The 18,673-nt window shown below is 28.4% G+C and overlaps 3 protein-coding genes across 3 annotated transcripts; 2 read left to right on the forward strand and 1 right to left on the reverse strand.

Annotated features, from left to right (window-relative positions):
- Positions 1-7,914: 7,914 nt before the first annotated feature.
- LOC112714759 (soluble inorganic pyrophosphatase 6, chloroplastic) lies at positions 7,915-10,776 on the forward strand. The gene is made up of 6 exons (XM_025766425.2): positions 7,915-8,412; positions 8,919-9,079; positions 9,196-9,296; positions 9,382-9,563; positions 9,721-9,819; positions 10,458-10,776. Exons 1-6 carry the CDS (start codon positions 8,146-8,148, stop codon positions 10,548-10,550), a joined length of 903 nt encoding a protein of 300 aa, XP_025622210.1. The 5' UTR covers positions 7,915-8,145; the 3' UTR covers positions 10,551-10,776.
- Positions 10,777-11,203: 427 nt separating this feature from the next.
- LOC112714760 (protein DMP9-like) lies at positions 11,204-12,138 on the forward strand. Its single transcript, XM_025766426.3, has one exon. The coding sequence runs from the start codon at positions 11,250-11,252 to the stop codon at positions 11,910-11,912; it is 663 nt and encodes a 220-aa protein (XP_025622211.1). The 5' UTR covers positions 11,204-11,249; the 3' UTR covers positions 11,913-12,138.
- Positions 12,139-12,160: 22 nt separating this feature from the next.
- Positions 12,161-16,613, reverse strand: LOC112714758 (probable sphingolipid transporter spinster homolog 2). The gene is made up of 16 exons (XM_025766424.3): positions 16,169-16,613; positions 15,833-15,964; positions 15,540-15,641; positions 15,258-15,362; positions 15,068-15,143; positions 14,898-14,972; positions 14,698-14,800; positions 14,554-14,616; positions 14,336-14,417; positions 14,114-14,211; positions 13,875-13,951; positions 13,616-13,729; positions 13,372-13,491; positions 13,146-13,274; positions 12,827-12,905; positions 12,161-12,488 (listed from the first exon to the last, which is right to left on the reverse strand). The coding sequence occupies exons 1-16, from the start codon at positions 16,324-16,326 to the stop codon at positions 12,349-12,351; spliced, it is 1,653 nt and encodes a 550-aa protein (XP_025622209.1). The 5' UTR covers positions 16,327-16,613; the 3' UTR covers positions 12,161-12,348.
- Between the last annotated feature and the right edge of the window lie 2,060 nt (positions 16,614-18,673).

Below are 18,673 nucleotides of genomic sequence, written 5' to 3' on the forward strand. Positions count from 1 at the left end.
ATTAATTTAATGTCTAATATTATATTTGGATAGATATGGATAAAACTAAAATATTATATAAAATAACTAAAATAATTAACCATACGATTCTAAATTTTTTACATTAAGTACAAACTAATTTAATAAAAAATGAGAGTACATAAGAGTATATATAGAACTTGAAAAAATATTCGAAGAGGTCAAAAATTTTAATAAAAAAATATATCATAGTATTTATATTAAAATAAAATTTATAAATATAATTATTTTATTTTTAAATTTATTATTAATATGTAGAAATTCAATCATTATTATATTGTTTTTTTAAAAGATCTGGAGTGCAACCAAATCAAAAACCCATTGTCCTTTATTGAATACTACTTTTTGAAAATAAAACTCAGTTCTTTCACCCTGAAAGACAAAGTAAATTTATCTTTAAGACATAAAAAATAATAGAACTAAGTACAGTCTACTCATGTCTCAAACATAATTGTAAAGATATATGTACATTAATCTGTGTTTGTTTTTAAAAAAATGACAGAATATGACATTAAAATAAAGACAATAGGACAAAGATATTGAAAATTATCCTTTGTGCATTGTGTTTGAATACGATATTAAAAAAAATGATGAAAGACAGCATCAAACCAAATGAATATATATTAAGTTTATTAACGGATGTTTTGTGTAGAAGAGAAAGAGTTGGAGAAGCTCAAAAAGTACATAATATAATATTGAAACAAGACTATATACCTAATGTTGTGATTTATAATATATTAATTGATGACTACTTTTTAATTAAGGAAGTGAATGAGAGTTGTTTGACAAGATAATCAGAGAAGAGAAGGTTTGGCGTCCGATCAGTTGCAACATTATGTATAAGACATTAATTTAATGTTCAATATTATGTTTGGATATACATGGACAAGACAAAAATATTATATAAAATGATTAAAATAGCTATGTAATTCCAAATTTTTTTACATCAAGTACAAACTAATTTAATAAAAAAATGAGAGTACATAGGAGTACATACGGAACTTAAAAAGAATACTTGAAGAGGCAAAAAAATTTTAATAAAAAATATATAATAGTATTTATATTAAAATAAAATTTATAAATATAATTATTTTATTTTTAAATTTATTATTAATATGTAGGAATACATATGGTTAAGTTTAATCAAAAAAAATAATTTGAGTTTGATTAAAAAAAAATTTGTTTAGGTTAATAAGCTGAATTAATTTTAAATAAAAAATCAGTTTTAAAAAAGAATCTATTTTTACATGAAAAAAATAGTTTTTGCACATTAAAATTTATTTTTATTTAGAAAACCAATTTTTTTATCTAAAAATTGATTTTTCTTTGCAAAAATTTGATTTTTTTAAATTATATAAAATCAATTACAATTTATAAATTATTTTTTTGTATTTTAAAAGATCAATTTTACTTTTAAAAATATTCATCTTTCAATAATTTCAAGATTAATTATTTTTATTACAAATCAAATAATATAATATAAGGTTAAAATGGTATTGAAGTAAAAACGATAAGAAAGAAAGAATTATTTAATAAAAAATTCTACAAAAAGGAGAGTACCTGAAAAAAAAAAGAGATAGAAAAAATAAGAAGGGATAAGAGTGAAATAATAAAAATATCAATGGACAAAAAAGAAAATAAAATATATAAAAAAGTCCATGTCCATCCTTCCAAATTCTGTGTTCATCATTTTCCTTCATAAAAGAGTTGACAAAAAAGTATAAAAAATTGTCTCTGAGACAATGTATTCAGTGTCTATATCTCTACTTTCAAACACTTTTTAAACATATGTTGTCCAAGTCTCTGTGTCTTGTCTCCGAAAACCGAAAACAAATGCTACCTAAGAGACACGTGAGAGTAATTGTATATTTCAGAAACTTTTTTTCTTTGGTAATGACATACTTAGAATTATAACTAGTATTTATACCCTTAATAACATTATAGGAATATAAATTTTTTTAAATTACGGTCCATTTTGTTCTGACAGTATAGATTATACATGACATGAAAGATTTATAAATTCAAGCTACTTTTATAAAAAAAATTATAGGTTTACAAAAATTTCTGACTAAGAAGACCAAGGTATCCTAGATAAAAAATCAAATAATAAGATTTTTAGTTATTATTTTCATATGAAAAAGTCTAATTTTTTATTAATAATTAATTTTGACATTCGTTATCTAAAATTTAAAATAATTTAACGTGTATACTTTTATATTTAATTATGTCTTAAGTCTGTTGTACAAATAGAAATAATTAATTTTTATACTTGCTATTTAAAAATAATATATTTTCTCTCTGTGTATTTAAAAATATAATTAGATATTAGTATAAAAAAATTATACTATAGTTATAAAATTAACTCATCTATATTTTTTTTAAAACAATTGAATCTTGATTTTAACTTTTAATTATAACATTAGTATTCTCTCCAAATTATATATAATAAATATTTGAAAGAAAAAAAATAAAAATATATATTAGAAAGATAAACGGTGAAAATTTAAAACTAAATAAAAAACTAAAAAATATGTATAATATAATAATAATAATAATATTTTTTATTGAATTATATTATTTTGTTAATTTTATTTTTTATAGAACAGAAAAATAGAAAAAATAGAGAATGAGAGAAAAGAGAGGGAAAAATAAAGATGAAGAATGAGATTAAGAGTGAAAGTTTGTTAATTTTAGAAGAAAAAATTTTATTTGAATTGTAAAAAAATATCGGATGACATATTTTGATTTGTCAAATTATTAATATAAAATATAAATTATATATAGAGTAAAAATGGTAGAGAGAAATAGAAAAACGGAGAGAAGTAGATGAGAGAATTTAAGAAGGGAGTTTATTAATTTTGAAAAAAATATTTTCTTTTAATTTTAATAAGAGAGTGTCATGTGACACATTTGATTAGTAAATTAGATAGTAATAATGATACATAATATAGGCATATTTTAATTTTTATTTTAATATTTTAATTTTAATTTTAATGCAATTAAAGAATGTCATTTTGTACATTTTGATTGGAAATTAGTAATTAGTCATTGATAATGATATATAAAATAGATAGAGTGGTTGAAAGAAAGAGAAAAATAAGAAAGAAAGAGGGAGGATGAGAGAACTCTTTAATTTTGGAGGGAAATATTTGATTTCAATTTCAATGAAAGAGTGACATGTGGCACATTTTGGTTGTAAAATTAGCAGGGAGGAAGAAAAAACTCTTTAATTTTGGAGGGAAAGATTTAATTTCAATTACAATAAGTATAATAACCCGTGCCATGCACGTGATAAGATTGAAATTATAATTTTAAGTTGTTTTATTAAAATTAATTTGAATTATAATAATTTGACTAATAAAAGAGTAACATGTTATACATTGTTCGTTTTTTCTTAATCTGATGTTAAGTATATCAAGTCTAAAATAGTTATTAATTAGTTTTAGTAATTTATTTTTTTCAATATATCAGACATGTTACATGTATACTTAATGTGACCATAAATAACCTAGTAATACTTTCTACTAACAAATTTTTATATGTTATTTTACCGTGAAGTAAGAACATATCAAAATCAGCTTAAAATGAACAACAAATTATTAGAGAATTCTAATGCAAAAAGTTCTCTAATAAATAGTAAATAATTTAAAACTACTAATATTTATTTAATATATACATCATATGCTAATACTAAGAGTATTTTTTAAAAACATATATTCGTAAAAATAGATATAATATGATTACAAATATAACATAAACAAATATATTAGGTATGAAAAATAAAAAAATAGAAAAAGAACAATGTCTGAATTATGAATTCTCTAAATAATAAATAATTGTAAAAATTTACTATTACTATATATATATATTCATAAAAAAATAGAAAAAGAACAATGTTTGAGTTATGAATTCTCTAAATGATAAATAATTGTAAAAATTTACTATTACTATATATATATACACACATTAATTATACACGGTAATAATTAGCCAATATTTTTAATAGAGATACTTGCTACAGTTAGATAAAAATTATGACATTATATTTTATTAACCTTTATGATTAACTCAATAGAAATACTTACTCAATATATATGTTATCTACATTAATTATATGTCAATATTTTTAGGAAAGAGCTAAAAGAGGAGATATATAAATATATATAATAATATTGCTATGTAGGAAGCAGATATGAATTGCTACGTTCTTTTTTATTATATTATACAACTTAAAATTATAGTATCATATTATTATTAATTGTAGATACTTGCTACAATTATATCAAATTTAATTATGACTCTAAATAAATAAAATATATAACAATCAATATTATTTTTTTACATTCAATATTTACTGTAAATATAAAAAGTAAAATAATTAATGAATAAAAATAGAAATAAAAAATAAAATATATTAATTAAAATTCATTTTGTTAAATAATTGATCCTGTGTCCATGTAATAATATAATTTCGCAAAAATGTTATGAATTACAACCTTTTTATACCACAAAAAAATACTATATGTAATTTTTAGTAGATAAAAATAATTATAAAAATTAATTATTAATATTGATATCAATCACAATTTATTATTGATACTTCAATCCTTTTTAAAATATATTTTACTTTTTTAAAATACAATTCATGTACCATATATACCTTTTCTATTATTATTATTATTATTATTATTATTATTATTATTATTATTGATATCAAATTAAATGAGTCATCATTAATGTGTACCAACTATTTACTAATAAAATTATTGCACATTGAATGAGAATTAGAACTATATCAATTAATACAATTAGAATAATTAAAAATATTGATGATTGATAATTAGTTTAAAAATGTATTGATACCTCACTTTCATTAGTTGATAATATATTAAATATTAATTTTATATAATTATAATAAAGATATTTTTTTAAATTAGTATAATTATACATTATTTATCAAATATTAATTGTAATATAATTATAATAAAGATATTTTTATAAAATAAATTTAGAAAAAAGAACAATACTTTCATTTTGAAGGAAAAATAAATTCATGAGGAATTGACACCTTACTTTCATTAGTTGAAAAAAATTCCAATTTTAGTATATTAAATAGATAAATTTTTTATGTATTAATTTTATATTTAATATTAAAACATGACAATTTACTATGTTATTTTACTATTACTGTATGTAATATTACATTATAAAATATAAAAATTGAAGTAATTATTATATAGCTTAGATGGGTTGGACTGAATATAAAAATATAAAACAGAATATTATTATTAAATTTTAGTAATTTTAATTAGTCAATAGTTTAAAATAAAATAGAAGTGACTATTCATAATTGAATAGTTTTGGTTGATTAGACTAAAAAAAAAACGCTCTAAATAAAAAGCCAAATTAACTTTAATATTAAATTTATTAATACGATTTTAATTTTATATAATAGTTAGATTATAGATTAGTAAAAGCAAATGAAAAGATGACTTTAATTAGTATTCGATAAAATATTCATTTAGAATAATAAAAAAAAGTAAAAATATGATATTATTAAAAATAATATATTTTTATGTTTAAAAAATTATATTAAATAAAATATTTATAAAATATAAAATTTAGAGTAACATAGCTTCATGAACATCAATCGTTAATCAATTATGAACTAACATAAAATTATAATACAATTTATTTACAAAAAAAAATAATCAACAATTAATATTAGTAAAAATAAAAATCATCCAAACACTTTGATTAAAAGTATGAGTGGTTAATTATTAATAATATTTTGTTCATAACAAAAAGTAAAATTATAATTATTCAGATTTAGATTTTAGAAGAATTAACGTTATAAGTAATAAATGATCTATTTATCATGCATATTATAAATAAATAAATCAAACTAAGTGATATAATGAATTATAATTAATTAATTGGTATAAATTATAATAAATTATATGATATTTAAAAAAAATAAAATGAATAAGAAGAAAACAAAATGAAATAGAAGAGGTAGAAGACTACAATAAAATAGATTCAGTGTGAGAATTTTTTTTATAAATTTCATATCACATTCGTTTCAATAATAATAAATAAAAATATGTCAACTTGATATCTAAGAGAAAATGATGAAATAAAATCATAATACAGTTCTAAAGTAAAAGCTTAAATTAGACCATAATATCATTGTACAACACAAATTGAAAATAATTTTACACTACAATATACCACACAAACAGGTAAATGACTTAAGTTTAAATACGAATTTTATTTATACATACATGATAACACCATGGTTTATAAATGCCTCATGGATAACATATCATATATTACTCTGAATGATAACTGATGAGCACGGAAGTTGGAGAGTGTGTGGTAGTTTGTGTCTACGATAGTTGTCTTTTTGTGACGACATCTTATAGGAAGAAAAAGAATTGTTGTAAAAGCTACCCAATAAAAGAGTAATTGGTAAACAAATGATATTTTTTTCTAGTATATATGGTCTTTTATAGTGGTAACATAAAAATGGAAGGAATAAAATTTTGTAATGTTATATTAAGAATAGAATTTGATATTTATTCTAATAAAATTAAATAACCAATTAGTTATAACTCATGTATTTAAATAAATAAAATAAAAATATTTTTAAGAATTAATCAAATCAATTAGTTGATAAAAACAATTAGTATAATTGATTTTATTTGATTTATTGAATTCAAAAAAATAAATTAAGAAATAATTGATTGAATTAATAATAATATACAGGTAATTGAAATAGTTTATATACAAATTTTTCAAGTTATTATTATTATTATTATTATTATTATTATTATTATTATTATTATTATTATTATTATTATTATTGGATAATAAATAAGAATTAGAAATATATCAATATTTTTAAAATTAATATAATTAAAATAACTAAAAATATTTAGAAAAACGTGCCTTATTAATATCATAAAATTTGATCATTTTATGATTAGAATCAAATATTCTTATCATGATTACCACGATCGGTGCCATTATTATTATTATTATTATTATTATTATTATTATTATTATTATTATTATTATTATTATTATTATTATTATTAAAAGTATTTTTAATTGATATATAATTGATAAGTAGTTTAATAATGCATTAAATATTGATTTGATATAATTATAATGAAGATATATTTTTAAATTAGTATAATTATGTATTATTCGTTAAATATTAATTATAATATAATTATAATAAAGATATTTTTTATTAAATAATTTAGAATAGTGAAAAATGCATTCATTTTGGAAGAAAAATGGAGTCACGAGAGATCGACACCTCACTTTCATTAGTTGGGAGAAAACCAATTTTAGTATATTAAGTAGATGAGAGAATGACATGTGGCACATTTTGTTTGTAAAATTAGTAACGAAAATTCCTTAATTTTAGAGGGAAAGATTTGATTCTAATTATAAAGAAAAAGTTATATGTAGCATATTTTGGTTGTAAAATTATATATATATATAGATATAATAGATTAGAATTATTAAATTATAATTCAGAACTTTGGCATACAAGTCTTAAGTTATTGTTTTTTTTTTTAGGTGGTTTGTTCGAAGATTATTTTTATCCAAATTGTTTGGCATTGCCCACAAAAAAAAAGCATGTTTTTTATGCAAGAAAGAAGCACAAGATATTTCTGTATTTAATTGCAAAGAAATATAACCACTGAAAAAGAATAAGCCCACATCCACTACCATTGTGTTTTTTTTTTCTTTGTTTTATTTGTCCTTTGCTTCTTTATCTAAAAAAAAAGTAGCATGTGGTGATTGACTGATTGGTAATTGGTAATTACTAATTAGTCCTTCAAGTACTCATGAAATAGAAAACAATGAATGAGGTTAACAAAAAGGGTCAGATTCCAAGTTGCAGAAGTATATACCATGATCTGAATTCAGAACACTCCTAAATCAACGTGGCGTTAATCAATTTGTAGTATGTTACATGAACACCCAATAAGATGCTGCCACGTCACACACCACAAACAATTGAGAACCAACACAGTACACAAACACGAGTAGCCTATCAACACTGAACTCAATACACTTCACTCTCTCTCTTCTCTCTCATCATCGTCCATGGCCGCCACCAGAGCAATAGCAATAGCCAGCAACTCAACATGCTCCTTGATCGCCAAGAAGCCATTGACGCTTAACCAGAAGCACTTTGTTGTCGGTGGTCACCATCATGCTCTTTGCTTCAAGACCCTCAAGCTCTCTCATTCCACTTCTAGAAGGTTCTATACCTGCAGGGCCATCTACAACCCTGACCTTATCGTCAAGGAAGAAGGCCAACCTGAAACTCTCGATTACAGAGTCTTCTTCGTTGACAAATCTGGCAAAAAGGTCCTTTTTTTCTTCTTCTTCTAGATTGCTTTTTTAATTTTTATATCTATTCAATGGCCATTTGGATGATTTGTTTGGACTTTGAATAGAATTAGAAGAATGTGATCTTGGGCCTCGAAAAGTTTCTTCCTTTAGTTGGAGAAGTGGGGAACCGATAAGAACTTTGCTGAGTTAGATTGTAGTGTTTGGCATGGTGAATGTTGACTTCTATGATTGATTAATCTTAACGATGTTGCAAAACAATCATTTTTTGCTTTCTGAGTATTTTATTGTTGTTTGATAGAAGGTATAATTTTACTATCTAGTTTAGCTTTTGCTTCTAAAATTGCTGAAGGATAGTGTTCATTGTACTATATATTTTTTTCCACTTTACTATTCTACAGTCCTGAAACATAATTTTGGCTTAGCTTTTTGTAATGTGATTGGTTTTTCTCTTAACAAATTGTGACAATTGAGATACCTGTGCTTTTGTGCTGAAACTAAACAATAATATGTAAAATATGCAGGTTTCTCCGTGGCATGATATCCCATTGCAGTTAGGTGATGGTGCTTTCAACTTCATTGTTGAAATTCCAAAAGAATCTAGTGCAAAGATGGAGGTTGCCACTGATGAAGCTTTCACTCCCATAAAGCAGGATACAAAGAAGGGGAAGCTTCGATATTATCCGTGAGATATGATTCAATGTGCCTCTTTATTTGTTCTGCTTTGTCAATGTATGTAGCCATTTAAATTTGGTCCTAAATAGAGTCAATTCTGAAACATGTATTTTTGCTGCTCCTCAGCTATAATATTAATTGGAACTATGGCTTACTTCCACAAACATGGGAAGATCCATCTTTTGCAAACTCTGAAGTTGAAGGAGCATTTGGAGATAATGATCCAGGTATGTCACAATATTGTCAATAATATTATTAAGTTTAAATTGCTCAATTCCAATAGAATATTTCTCAAACTCTTGTAAATCTTAGTTGATGTCGTTGAGATCGGTGATAGCCGGAGGAAAATAGGCGAGGTTCTCAGGGTCAAACCCTTGGCTGCATTGGCCATGATTGATGAAGGGGAACTTGATTGGAAAATAGTTGCAATTTCGTTAGATGATCCAAGAGCTTCATTGGTGAATGATGTCAATGATGTTGAGAAGCATTTTCCGGTATGCTCTATCACCCAACTTGCTGATGATATATTCCTGACACTTTTCTTTTCCATTTTGTGTTGCATGTATTACTAAGGCTGAAAATGTTTTGCCAGTGTGATGTTCATTTTTGGGATATGATCAACAACTTGTGTGTTACAATCTTTGTCTTCAGGGAACACTAACTGCAATCAGGGACTGGTTCAGAGACTACAAGATACCTGATGGAAAGCCTGCTAATAGATTTGGGCTTGGCAACCAGGCAGCAAATAAGGTATGATATGAATCTCCAAACTGAATCCTTGATTCCGTTTTAGAATTTTATGACAAACTTTAGTAATTTACATGTTCTTTATAAATGATATTGGTGGTGGTTGACAGTTGTTGTCAGTTTAGTTACTAAGTGTCTTTTTGGCTGTATTTCAATTCCTATTTCGGCTATTCCCATGATTGTGGTAAGGCTCAGACGAATAAGATGGTGTTTTAGAAGTATTAGTGATCTTCACTATGTATGATTAGAAGGAGAATTCCTTAGGTGCTCTGAGATCAAATCATTGTTCTTACTCTGATCAATTAATTGTCAGTAAAGACTCACATACGGTTAGATAACAATTTAGTCGAACATGGCAAATCATCTAACGATTTTCAACTAGCAACTTCACATGAAGACGATTGCATGTGAGTTTCCACCTTAGTTGTCTTTCACGTCAGTATTATAGGTTCATTATTATTTAAATAAATGGTGCGAAGCAAGAGCATTGATTTGCTCTTAGAGCATACAAGAAATTTTTTATTAAGAAGGCAGAAGCATGCATTTTATATAGTGCAGTGTTATTATCAATGTTATGGTCAGAATGGCCACATTTTTCTCAGTTGATTTCATTTTCACTATTTAATTTATTTACTTAACAGGATTATGCACTTAAGGTCATAACAGAAACCAATGAATCTTGGAGTAAACTTGTGAAGAGATCCATTCCTGCAGGAGAGCTGTCACTAGTGTAAATGCTAGTTGCTAACTGCTGATGCCACTGCTTGCTTCTGATACAGTTCTATTTATGACGTAGCAAACTTTTTTGTTGTTGTTGAGCTCCTCGGTCATATTTGTTTTGACATCAATGTTGTATTAGTCAGGCTCAAGTTCACTATATTCTACATTTTATGCAGTCATTCTTTGCTCTTGTTTCACTCTGGTAAACTCTTTTAAGAATAAAAATATAATCTTCTACTACCCAAACTGAAGCACTCAAACGAGAATGAGTTAAATCTTTCAGCAGAATATTGATATTTATAGTTTAGGCGGATTGACAAGATATATTGATATTTCTTTAACTATTACGGTAGCATAGACAGTATAAGGTAGTTTTACATATACATCTAATTATATATCTGATAAGATTGAGCAATTATAAAATAGGTTATACTGTTAAACTTATTTGATTCATTAACAGTATAAACTAAGTTTTGGTACATACAAATTTAACTAATTTGCCCTGAAATTCTCTGCAAAAACTTTCTTTTCTTTGAGACACTCTTTAACTTCTTCAAGGCTTCTAATGTGCATGTGCCAAAAATGAAAAAAAAAAAAGAAACAAGAAAACACTAACTGTCAATAACTGCCCAAAAACTTTCAAACTCATTGTTCATAAAAACCGAGTTAACCCATTATTTGTTTCCTCTGTTCTATTTCAAGGCAACAAAAACATGGAACCAACTGAACAAAAACTCGGAATCAAAGTCTATAATGCAACCCCACCACCACCACCACTACCAAATCCTTCCGGCCTGGTTCCCCTTACTATCATACCGGATCCAGGCCGGAAGAATAAGCGTGCCATCATGGCAAAGGGTGTCCAAAAGACAATTTCCAAGACCTCATTGCTAGGGAACTTCCTACCAACAGGAACACTCCTCACTTTTGAGATGGTTCTTCCATCAATCTACAAGAATGGCCAGTGCACTCAAGTCCACACATTGATGATCCACACCCTCCTAATTCTATGTTCACTCTCATGCTTCTTCTTTCACTTCACTGACAGTTTTCATGGCCCTGATGGAACCGTTTACTACGGTTTCATCACCCATAAAGGGTTGTCAGTGTTCAAACCAGGGATTCCAGTGGAAGTTCCAAAGGATGATAAGTACAGAGTTTCCTTCACTGACTTTGTTCACGCGTTCATGTCGGTGTTGGTGTTCGTGGCAATTGCTTTCTCTGATCATAGGCTTACTAACTGTCTATTCCCGGGGCACAAGGATGACATGGATCAAGCCATGGAGAGTTTTCCATTGATGGTGGGAGTAGTTTGCAGTGGTTTGTTTCTTGTGTTTCCTAATTCCAGACGTGGAATTGGATGCATGTCTGCATGATATTAACATGTAAGCTTGTTGGTTTGTTAATAATTTGTTTGTGATTTGGTGTAATTATTTCTTTTCTGTATACATAAGTTTCTTGATTAAATCTCTTTTATATAGATAGATTTAAACATTACTTGGAATTTGTTGATTTACATGGCTATATAATATATGAAAAGTGTCTAGCAAAAGGCTTAGCTGCTTGCAATTTTACTTTTGGAATAAAATAAGAGTTTATGCATTTAGATTTTTTAAGTAGTGAATTTCAAAATTAGTTACTTTTGCTAATGTGATAATAAACGATTAGTTGTTTGTGTAAAATTATTTTACATTGACAGTATGATAAATGTACAATTCAAAGGGAGGCTATTGGCCTATTTGGCATTTACACTATATTGCTAAATTAAAGTTGTGCATGGAGGGGCATGAGAAATAATAAAGAAAAAAAAAATCATGGCTCTTGGGATCGGGTAGAGGTTGATATTTCTCCAGCATTCACTTGAAGCAATGGCATGGTGCTTGATCCTTCCACATTTGATTCTTGTTGCTCATCATCCTCATTGAATATATCCACACTATGCAGAAATATTCCTGATAATAATATTACATCAACCACAAAAGATGCCCTTCAGAATCCATACAGACATTTATTATTTATATATAAGATATAAGATAATGATTATTGTTGAAATCCAACTGTTTATGTCTTCAGGATAAGCTAATTTTCATGTGGCCAAGGCCAAGTAATATCAATCACAGATAAAATATGTTCATGTGGTCAATGTTCATGTGTACATATAACATAGATACCAATTTTTACTGTTAATTTGTCAAATAGCTATGCTTTTATAAGCAACAATTATATCTCAAAAGAAACTCTAGAGAATTCTTCTTTGGTAGTAAGTCAACAACTTCTTAAGATGATTTACCTATAAACCATATACCAGCTGCTGGAAAAAGTATAGATGTAAGAATCAATGCAGTTGTTCTCCAGTTGTTAATACAATCCTGCATCACCAACGTGTGTTAAGTGTTAACAATCATCACCAACAAAAACAACCCGACGAGGGATTAGTCACTGTATTCGACCGTGAATATCCCAGTCAAGGACAAAAAAGTCATCAGCAGAAAACATAGCCAACACACTAGTTCCCTTTAAGTTATGTTACTTACCAAGACCTTTTCTTTTTTACAAGAAAATTGCCAAAAAAAGCTCTAAAATAGAGTGAATTAATACAGATGATTGACCTGGAGAACTCCAACAAGAGGTGAGGAAGGTACATCTCCAAAGATGTGAATAGCAACTGTGGATATAGCCATTGATAATGGCCTCAAACTCGGTTTGACGCAATGGAGCGATACATAATTCACAGGACCCTGAATACAGAGTTGCAAATAAAAGGGATAATGATTTTTAATCTAACCACCAATTGTATAGAGATCTTCCTGAAAGATAACTATACAAGAGAAGTACCTGAGTAGCAAAAACAAGTAGTTCACCAATAGCGAAAAGCACAAGGAAGCCGTACATGCTTCTGAATAAGAAAGCACCAAAGCAAAATGCTGCACCAATAAATGTTGTGATTGAGAGAAGCTGCAAGAGAGTTTAGAGAGCTCAGTATGACAAAGCAATGAAATGTAAACTCTAAAGAAGGTAAAAGTAGGTGAAGCATTTATTAAAGTAGTGCCAGACCCCTTCTCTGAATTTGATTACTAACCTTAAATGCATTTGGTAATGTGTTACTCATGAAATCCAGAACCAAGCCTCCAGCTATTGTGCCAAGTATTCCACATACAATTGTAATTCCACCAAATATCAAATCAGCATCAGTCTGCACAAGTAAACAGACTTTAGTGTTATGGCAATGACTGCATACTATGATTTTCATGTATAGTATCTTAAATTACCTGACATATATCTTATTTTATGCAATGAAGAATTGTGTAAGAGACGAGGAACAATGCTACAAATCTCACCATGTGATAGATATTATAGCCGGCTTTCGGACCCCAATATGAGTATGCACCTAGGACAAAGTTGTATGCTATGTACCCTAGAAACAGAAAAACAAGTAAATGGAACTGAGACATGGTAAAGAATAAGACTTCGAAAACATGAATATGACATGGAAGCTTCTGGCAAATTTACCAGCGAAACAAGTCAAATCTTATGTAAGCAGTTGAAGCATAGAGGATATCAATGGAGGAAGAGGTACCTAAAACATTGACAACATAAACCTTATCACCCAAAAGCTCTTTCATATCATTAAAAAATCGCGAGAACTGGTCGTACATTTTGGCTGCTGAATTCGACCTAAAATAAGGCAAGAATGAATAGAACTTTAAATGCATCATCCACTAAAAGATGATCAGACAGTAAGAGATATAATAAACCATTAATGGAAAGCATAGTCACTTTAGAAGGTAAGTGTTCTCACTTGGAATGATCAATTGAGCTTTTATCACTGAACTCAGCCTTTAAGGACAATGATTCATCTTTTCCATTGGAAGTATCCATAACTTTGCAACCAATGAAAACAGGAATCCAAGTTTACATTAGCAATGAACTAAAATAACATAGGGCAAATATTAATTTGAAAAGAAAGAAAAAAAGGTTAAGATATTGTGTTAAGATAATGCATAATTCTTGGTGTACCTGAAACTTCTGACAGAGGTGTTCCAGGAACAAGTACCTTTTCTGAATCAGCAGGAACAAAACCTGTATAGACAAAGTAGTCTAGACATCTAAAAAAACAAAAACAGTTTTTGCATGAAATCAATACAAGTGTCGAGTGTTCACCTTTCAACTGTAAAGGCTTCATAACAAACCCAGCAATAGCAAATGGAAGCATCAATACAGATTCTATCCAGAAAGCAGAACGCCAACCAATATAACTTCCAACCTGTTACAACCACAACCAAAGGAAGATTAAAATCAACGGAGGGAGGTGTTAGTTCTAGTATTTAATGGTTTTATGAACAACACCAGATAAAACTCACCAAACCTCCATAAACATAGCCAATTGCATATCCAGTTGGTATACACATGTAAAAGATTGCGAGCCATGCTGTTTTCTGACACATTCAGCATTGAGAAGAAAAAAATAAAATAAAATAAAATTCAAATTCGAAAGTCGGAAATGCATTCAACAGAAAAGTTAAATGAAAACCTGAGAAACTGGAGCATTGTCGTCGATGAAAGGTGCTGCAAGACTTATAAATGAAGCCTCTCCAACACCAACCAGCCTATAGCGAATAACAAACAAATGAAGGAGAGTAAAAAAATTCTCATCTTCTGTACTATTATTTAACTACTCAACATGAAAAGAAGGTGAAAAAACAAGGGATTAGACCACTTACATGCGAGAGACTGAAATAGACCAGAAATTAAAAGAAAAACCACAACATAAGGTTGCAACAGTCCAAACTGATAATCCAACTCCTATAAGTCTAAATGGATTTACACTGCAAAATAGGAGAATGGTCTGAGGATTAATATATAAGTTAAGGATAACAATAACAGATCATAACATGAGAACTTCATTTTTGATGTACGAAAATATCAAATGCATTGATAAACTAATTTTTCCTCATCTAAAACTATGAAATTTCTAGCCCCAGCAGATTTTCTTCAAGCCTTACCTCTTTGCTAGGGAAGCAAATATTGGAGAAGCCACAAGAAGTCCAACCATAAAAGCGGATGATAAAACTCCATCCTCAAAATTGTTCAAGTTAAAATCCCCTCTACACACACAAAATTATTTTGTCAATAACTACTAAATTGCTAAAAATTTTGTGTTCTACATGTCAAAATACAAATGTAAGGAAAGTTTACATCCCCTACCAAAACTATAAAATTAGAATACTTCACAACTAAAAATCACATTGTATTGAAAAATAAATGCCCAGAGAGGAAATAGTAAAGTATATATTACTGTATTCCTGTGCCAGAAGTGCAGGTACCTCCTTCCGTGCAAGTTCCCCTGCTTCCATTGACACCATTGCTTGCTATTGCTCCACGGTCCACATAGTTTAACAAATTAATCACACAAAATAGAGCCAACAGCCTAAAAAAACAGAAAATGAATCAAGAAATAAACTTGTTCTAATTCTAACTAAGGATCAAAATGACCCAGAATCAATTATAAGACAGAAATTTCATAAAGACAGAAAAATTACTCCCTTTACTTACTCCAACTTTTAACAACGCACGGATCACAGAACAAAAATCCGAAACAGGGGAAAGAAAGAAGAGGAAGGTACATTATTACCTCTTGGGCGTGAACCATGAGGTTGTGGGGATCATGGTTGAGGTTGTTGACATTTGTGTCTCCAGAGAAGAAGGCTTTGACTTTGTGTTGTTGGTCTCTGCAGACTGAGATGAAGTCTGTGGTTTTATTTCAGGGTGATGAATTTCATTTTGTGCCATTCAAGTAATACGCTTTGAACTGTTGACACCAACCCCCTAAAACCAAACCTGAAATTTTTTGGTTTGTTGAATGGTAGTTAGTTATGTTCACTGAGTTTTGGAGTTGAATGTTTTGTTTTTCACTCATCTTACTGTGTCAGCTTTTTCTCTCTCCTACTCCTACTTTTCACCAAACAGTGAAATGATTCTTCTTCCTTTTTCTGAAAAAATAAATAACAATAATACAAAGTTTTTTTCTTTAGGAGTTTGCTTTTAATTATAGACGAAGCACATAGGAAATCATCTTTTCCTGGTCTGCTTTTTTTTTTCGGTGGTATATACACTGATATTTTGTTTATGCTGGTATGAGATTCGGAAAATGATACAAATTGAGCAATTGTAATAAACTAATAACCAGATAAATTGTCAATTTTTTTTTTGGTTTGTTGTTTTCGGTTAATTTTTTTCTATATGATCAGACGTCTGTATAGTACATTATTATTGGAAGCATGTGTGTTTCTCATTAGTATGGAGTAATTTTTTTTTCAGTTGATATTAAACAAATCGAACCATTAGATTTGTCACTGGAGGGAGACAAATTTAGACGATTCGATTTTAATATTTTAATTTTTTTATTTTGTGAAAAGTAAATTAAAGGATCCGATTTTAATTTAAAAATTTTGAAAAACATAAATGGAATATTCCAATTTCTGCTAAGGACTATTTACCCAGTGAAAAATCAGTGCTTCCTATTTCAGAATTTCACAATGGGGTAAAGCACCTCTAGTCACCATGTTGAGGTGATGATACACTCCAAGCACCATCATCCTAAATAAAATTTTCGGTCGTTTCCTTGATTTTCTTTACTTTTTAACTCTACTACACTTCCCAGGAGTTAGTTGTCTTTATTAAGTACTTAAAATGAATAATGATATATCTAAGCCTTTTTATTAACTAAGTCCAACTAACTTAGTCTAAAAATATACGGAGATGCTATATATCCATATAATCATCTAATCAAGTTGGCCCAACACCAAAAAAATCCAATACCAATAAATGAAATGTGAAATACACGCGTCCAATACACACGAAATCGCCCAATGCTTCTTCTCTCCCATGCTTCTTCTTCTTCTTCTTCTTCTTTTCACGCTCGTCTACACACGGAGCGTCTTTTTCTTCTTCGCCTTCTTCGCGTTCCTCCTTCTCCTCCCTTTTCGCATTCCTTCTTCTTCACGTGTTTTCTCCTTATCGTCATTCTTTTGTTGTTGTTACTGCTGTATTTTTTTGTCTTTTCCTCCTTCTCTCTCTAGTGAAGAAGTAATAGAAGATAAGGAAGAAGAGATTTGAATAGTGCAGAATGAACCGAACACAATACTTATGGTGAACCGAAATCTTAGTTATGGTGAACTGAAAACAATACAATTGTATAGTATTGAGTGAACGAAACATAATCCATTATATAAAATCAAATTTAAACAACTTTTTGCAGAATGAACCGAACACAGTACTCATGGTGAACCAAAAACAATACAATTGTATAGTATTGAGTGAACGAAACATAATCCATTATATAAAATCAAATTCAAATAACTCTACCTACAATTTACATATTATTAATTCAATTCAATTCAGTACACCTCCGTCCATTTAATTCAATTCAAATTAGCAATTGTATTCCATTCAATTCGATTCAAAATTAAACAATCCAAACTTTGTCAGTTTGATTCGTTTCAGAAGAATAATCCAAATTGCTCTCCTGTTTACCAAAAAATTATGAACCCCTAAACACTGAACCCGAAATCCTAAACACTAAAATCAGAACCCTGAACACTGAACCCTAAACCCATAAACCCTAAATCCCTAAAACCCTAAAACCTAAACCCTAAATCCTACACCCTAAAACCTAAACCCTAAATCCTACACCCTGAACTCTAAACTCTGAATCCTGAATGCTAAACCCTAAATCCTGAACCCGAACCCTGAACACTGAACTCTGAACCCTAAATCTTAAACCCTAAATCCTAAACCCTAAACCCTACCGTAAATCCTAAACCCCTAAAACCCTGAACCCTGAACCCTAAACCCTAGACCCCTAAACCCTAAATCCTCAACCATGAACACGGTGAACCAAAATTAATATACGGGGTGAACCGAAAGTTTGAAACACACTGAACCCCTGTACACTGAATCCTGAACCCATAAAACCTAAACCCTAAAACCCTAAACGCTGAAACCTTATCGTCATTTTTTTGTTGTTGTTGATGCTGTATTTTTTTTGTCTTTTCCTCCTTCTCTCTCTGGTGAAGAAGCAATAGAAGGTGAGGAAAAAAAGTTTTGAATGGTGCAGAATGAACCGAACACAGTACTC

The sequence above is a fragment of the Arachis hypogaea genome, chromosome 10 (genome assembly GCF_003086295.3).
Source record: "Arachis hypogaea cultivar Tifrunner chromosome 10, arahy.Tifrunner.gnm2.J5K5, whole genome shotgun sequence".
Taxonomy (NCBI): domain Eukaryota; kingdom Viridiplantae; phylum Streptophyta; class Magnoliopsida; order Fabales; family Fabaceae; genus Arachis; species Arachis hypogaea.

Bases quoted from the DNA above. Each gene is read 5' to 3' on its own strand.
- LOC112714758 (XM_025766424.3), bottom strand. From the start codon at position 16,326: ATGGCACAAAATGAAATTCATCACCCTGAAATAAAACCACAGACTTCA. The intron at 15,642-15,832 runs GTAATATATACT...TTGTGTGTGTAG, and splicing joins ACTTCTGGCACAGGAATACA to AGGGGATTTTAACTTGAACA. The intron at 14,418-14,553 runs GTACACCAAGAA...TTGGTTGCAAAG, and splicing joins ACCTCTGTCAGAAGTTTCAG to TTATGGATACTTCCAATGGA.
- LOC112714760 (XM_025766426.3), top strand. From the start codon at position 11,250: ATGGAACCAACTGAACAAAAACTCGGAATCAAAGTCTATAATGCAACC.
- LOC112714759 (XM_025766425.2), top strand. From the start codon at position 8,146: ATGGCCGCCACCAGAGCAATAGCAATAGCCAGCAACTCAACATGCTCC. The intron at 9,080-9,195 runs GTGAGATATGAT...GCTGCTCCTCAG, and splicing joins GGGAAGCTTCGATATTATCC to CTATAATATTAATTGGAACT. The intron at 9,564-9,720 runs GTATGCTCTATC...CTTTGTCTTCAG, and splicing joins ATGTTGAGAAGCATTTTCCG to GGAACACTAACTGCAATCAG.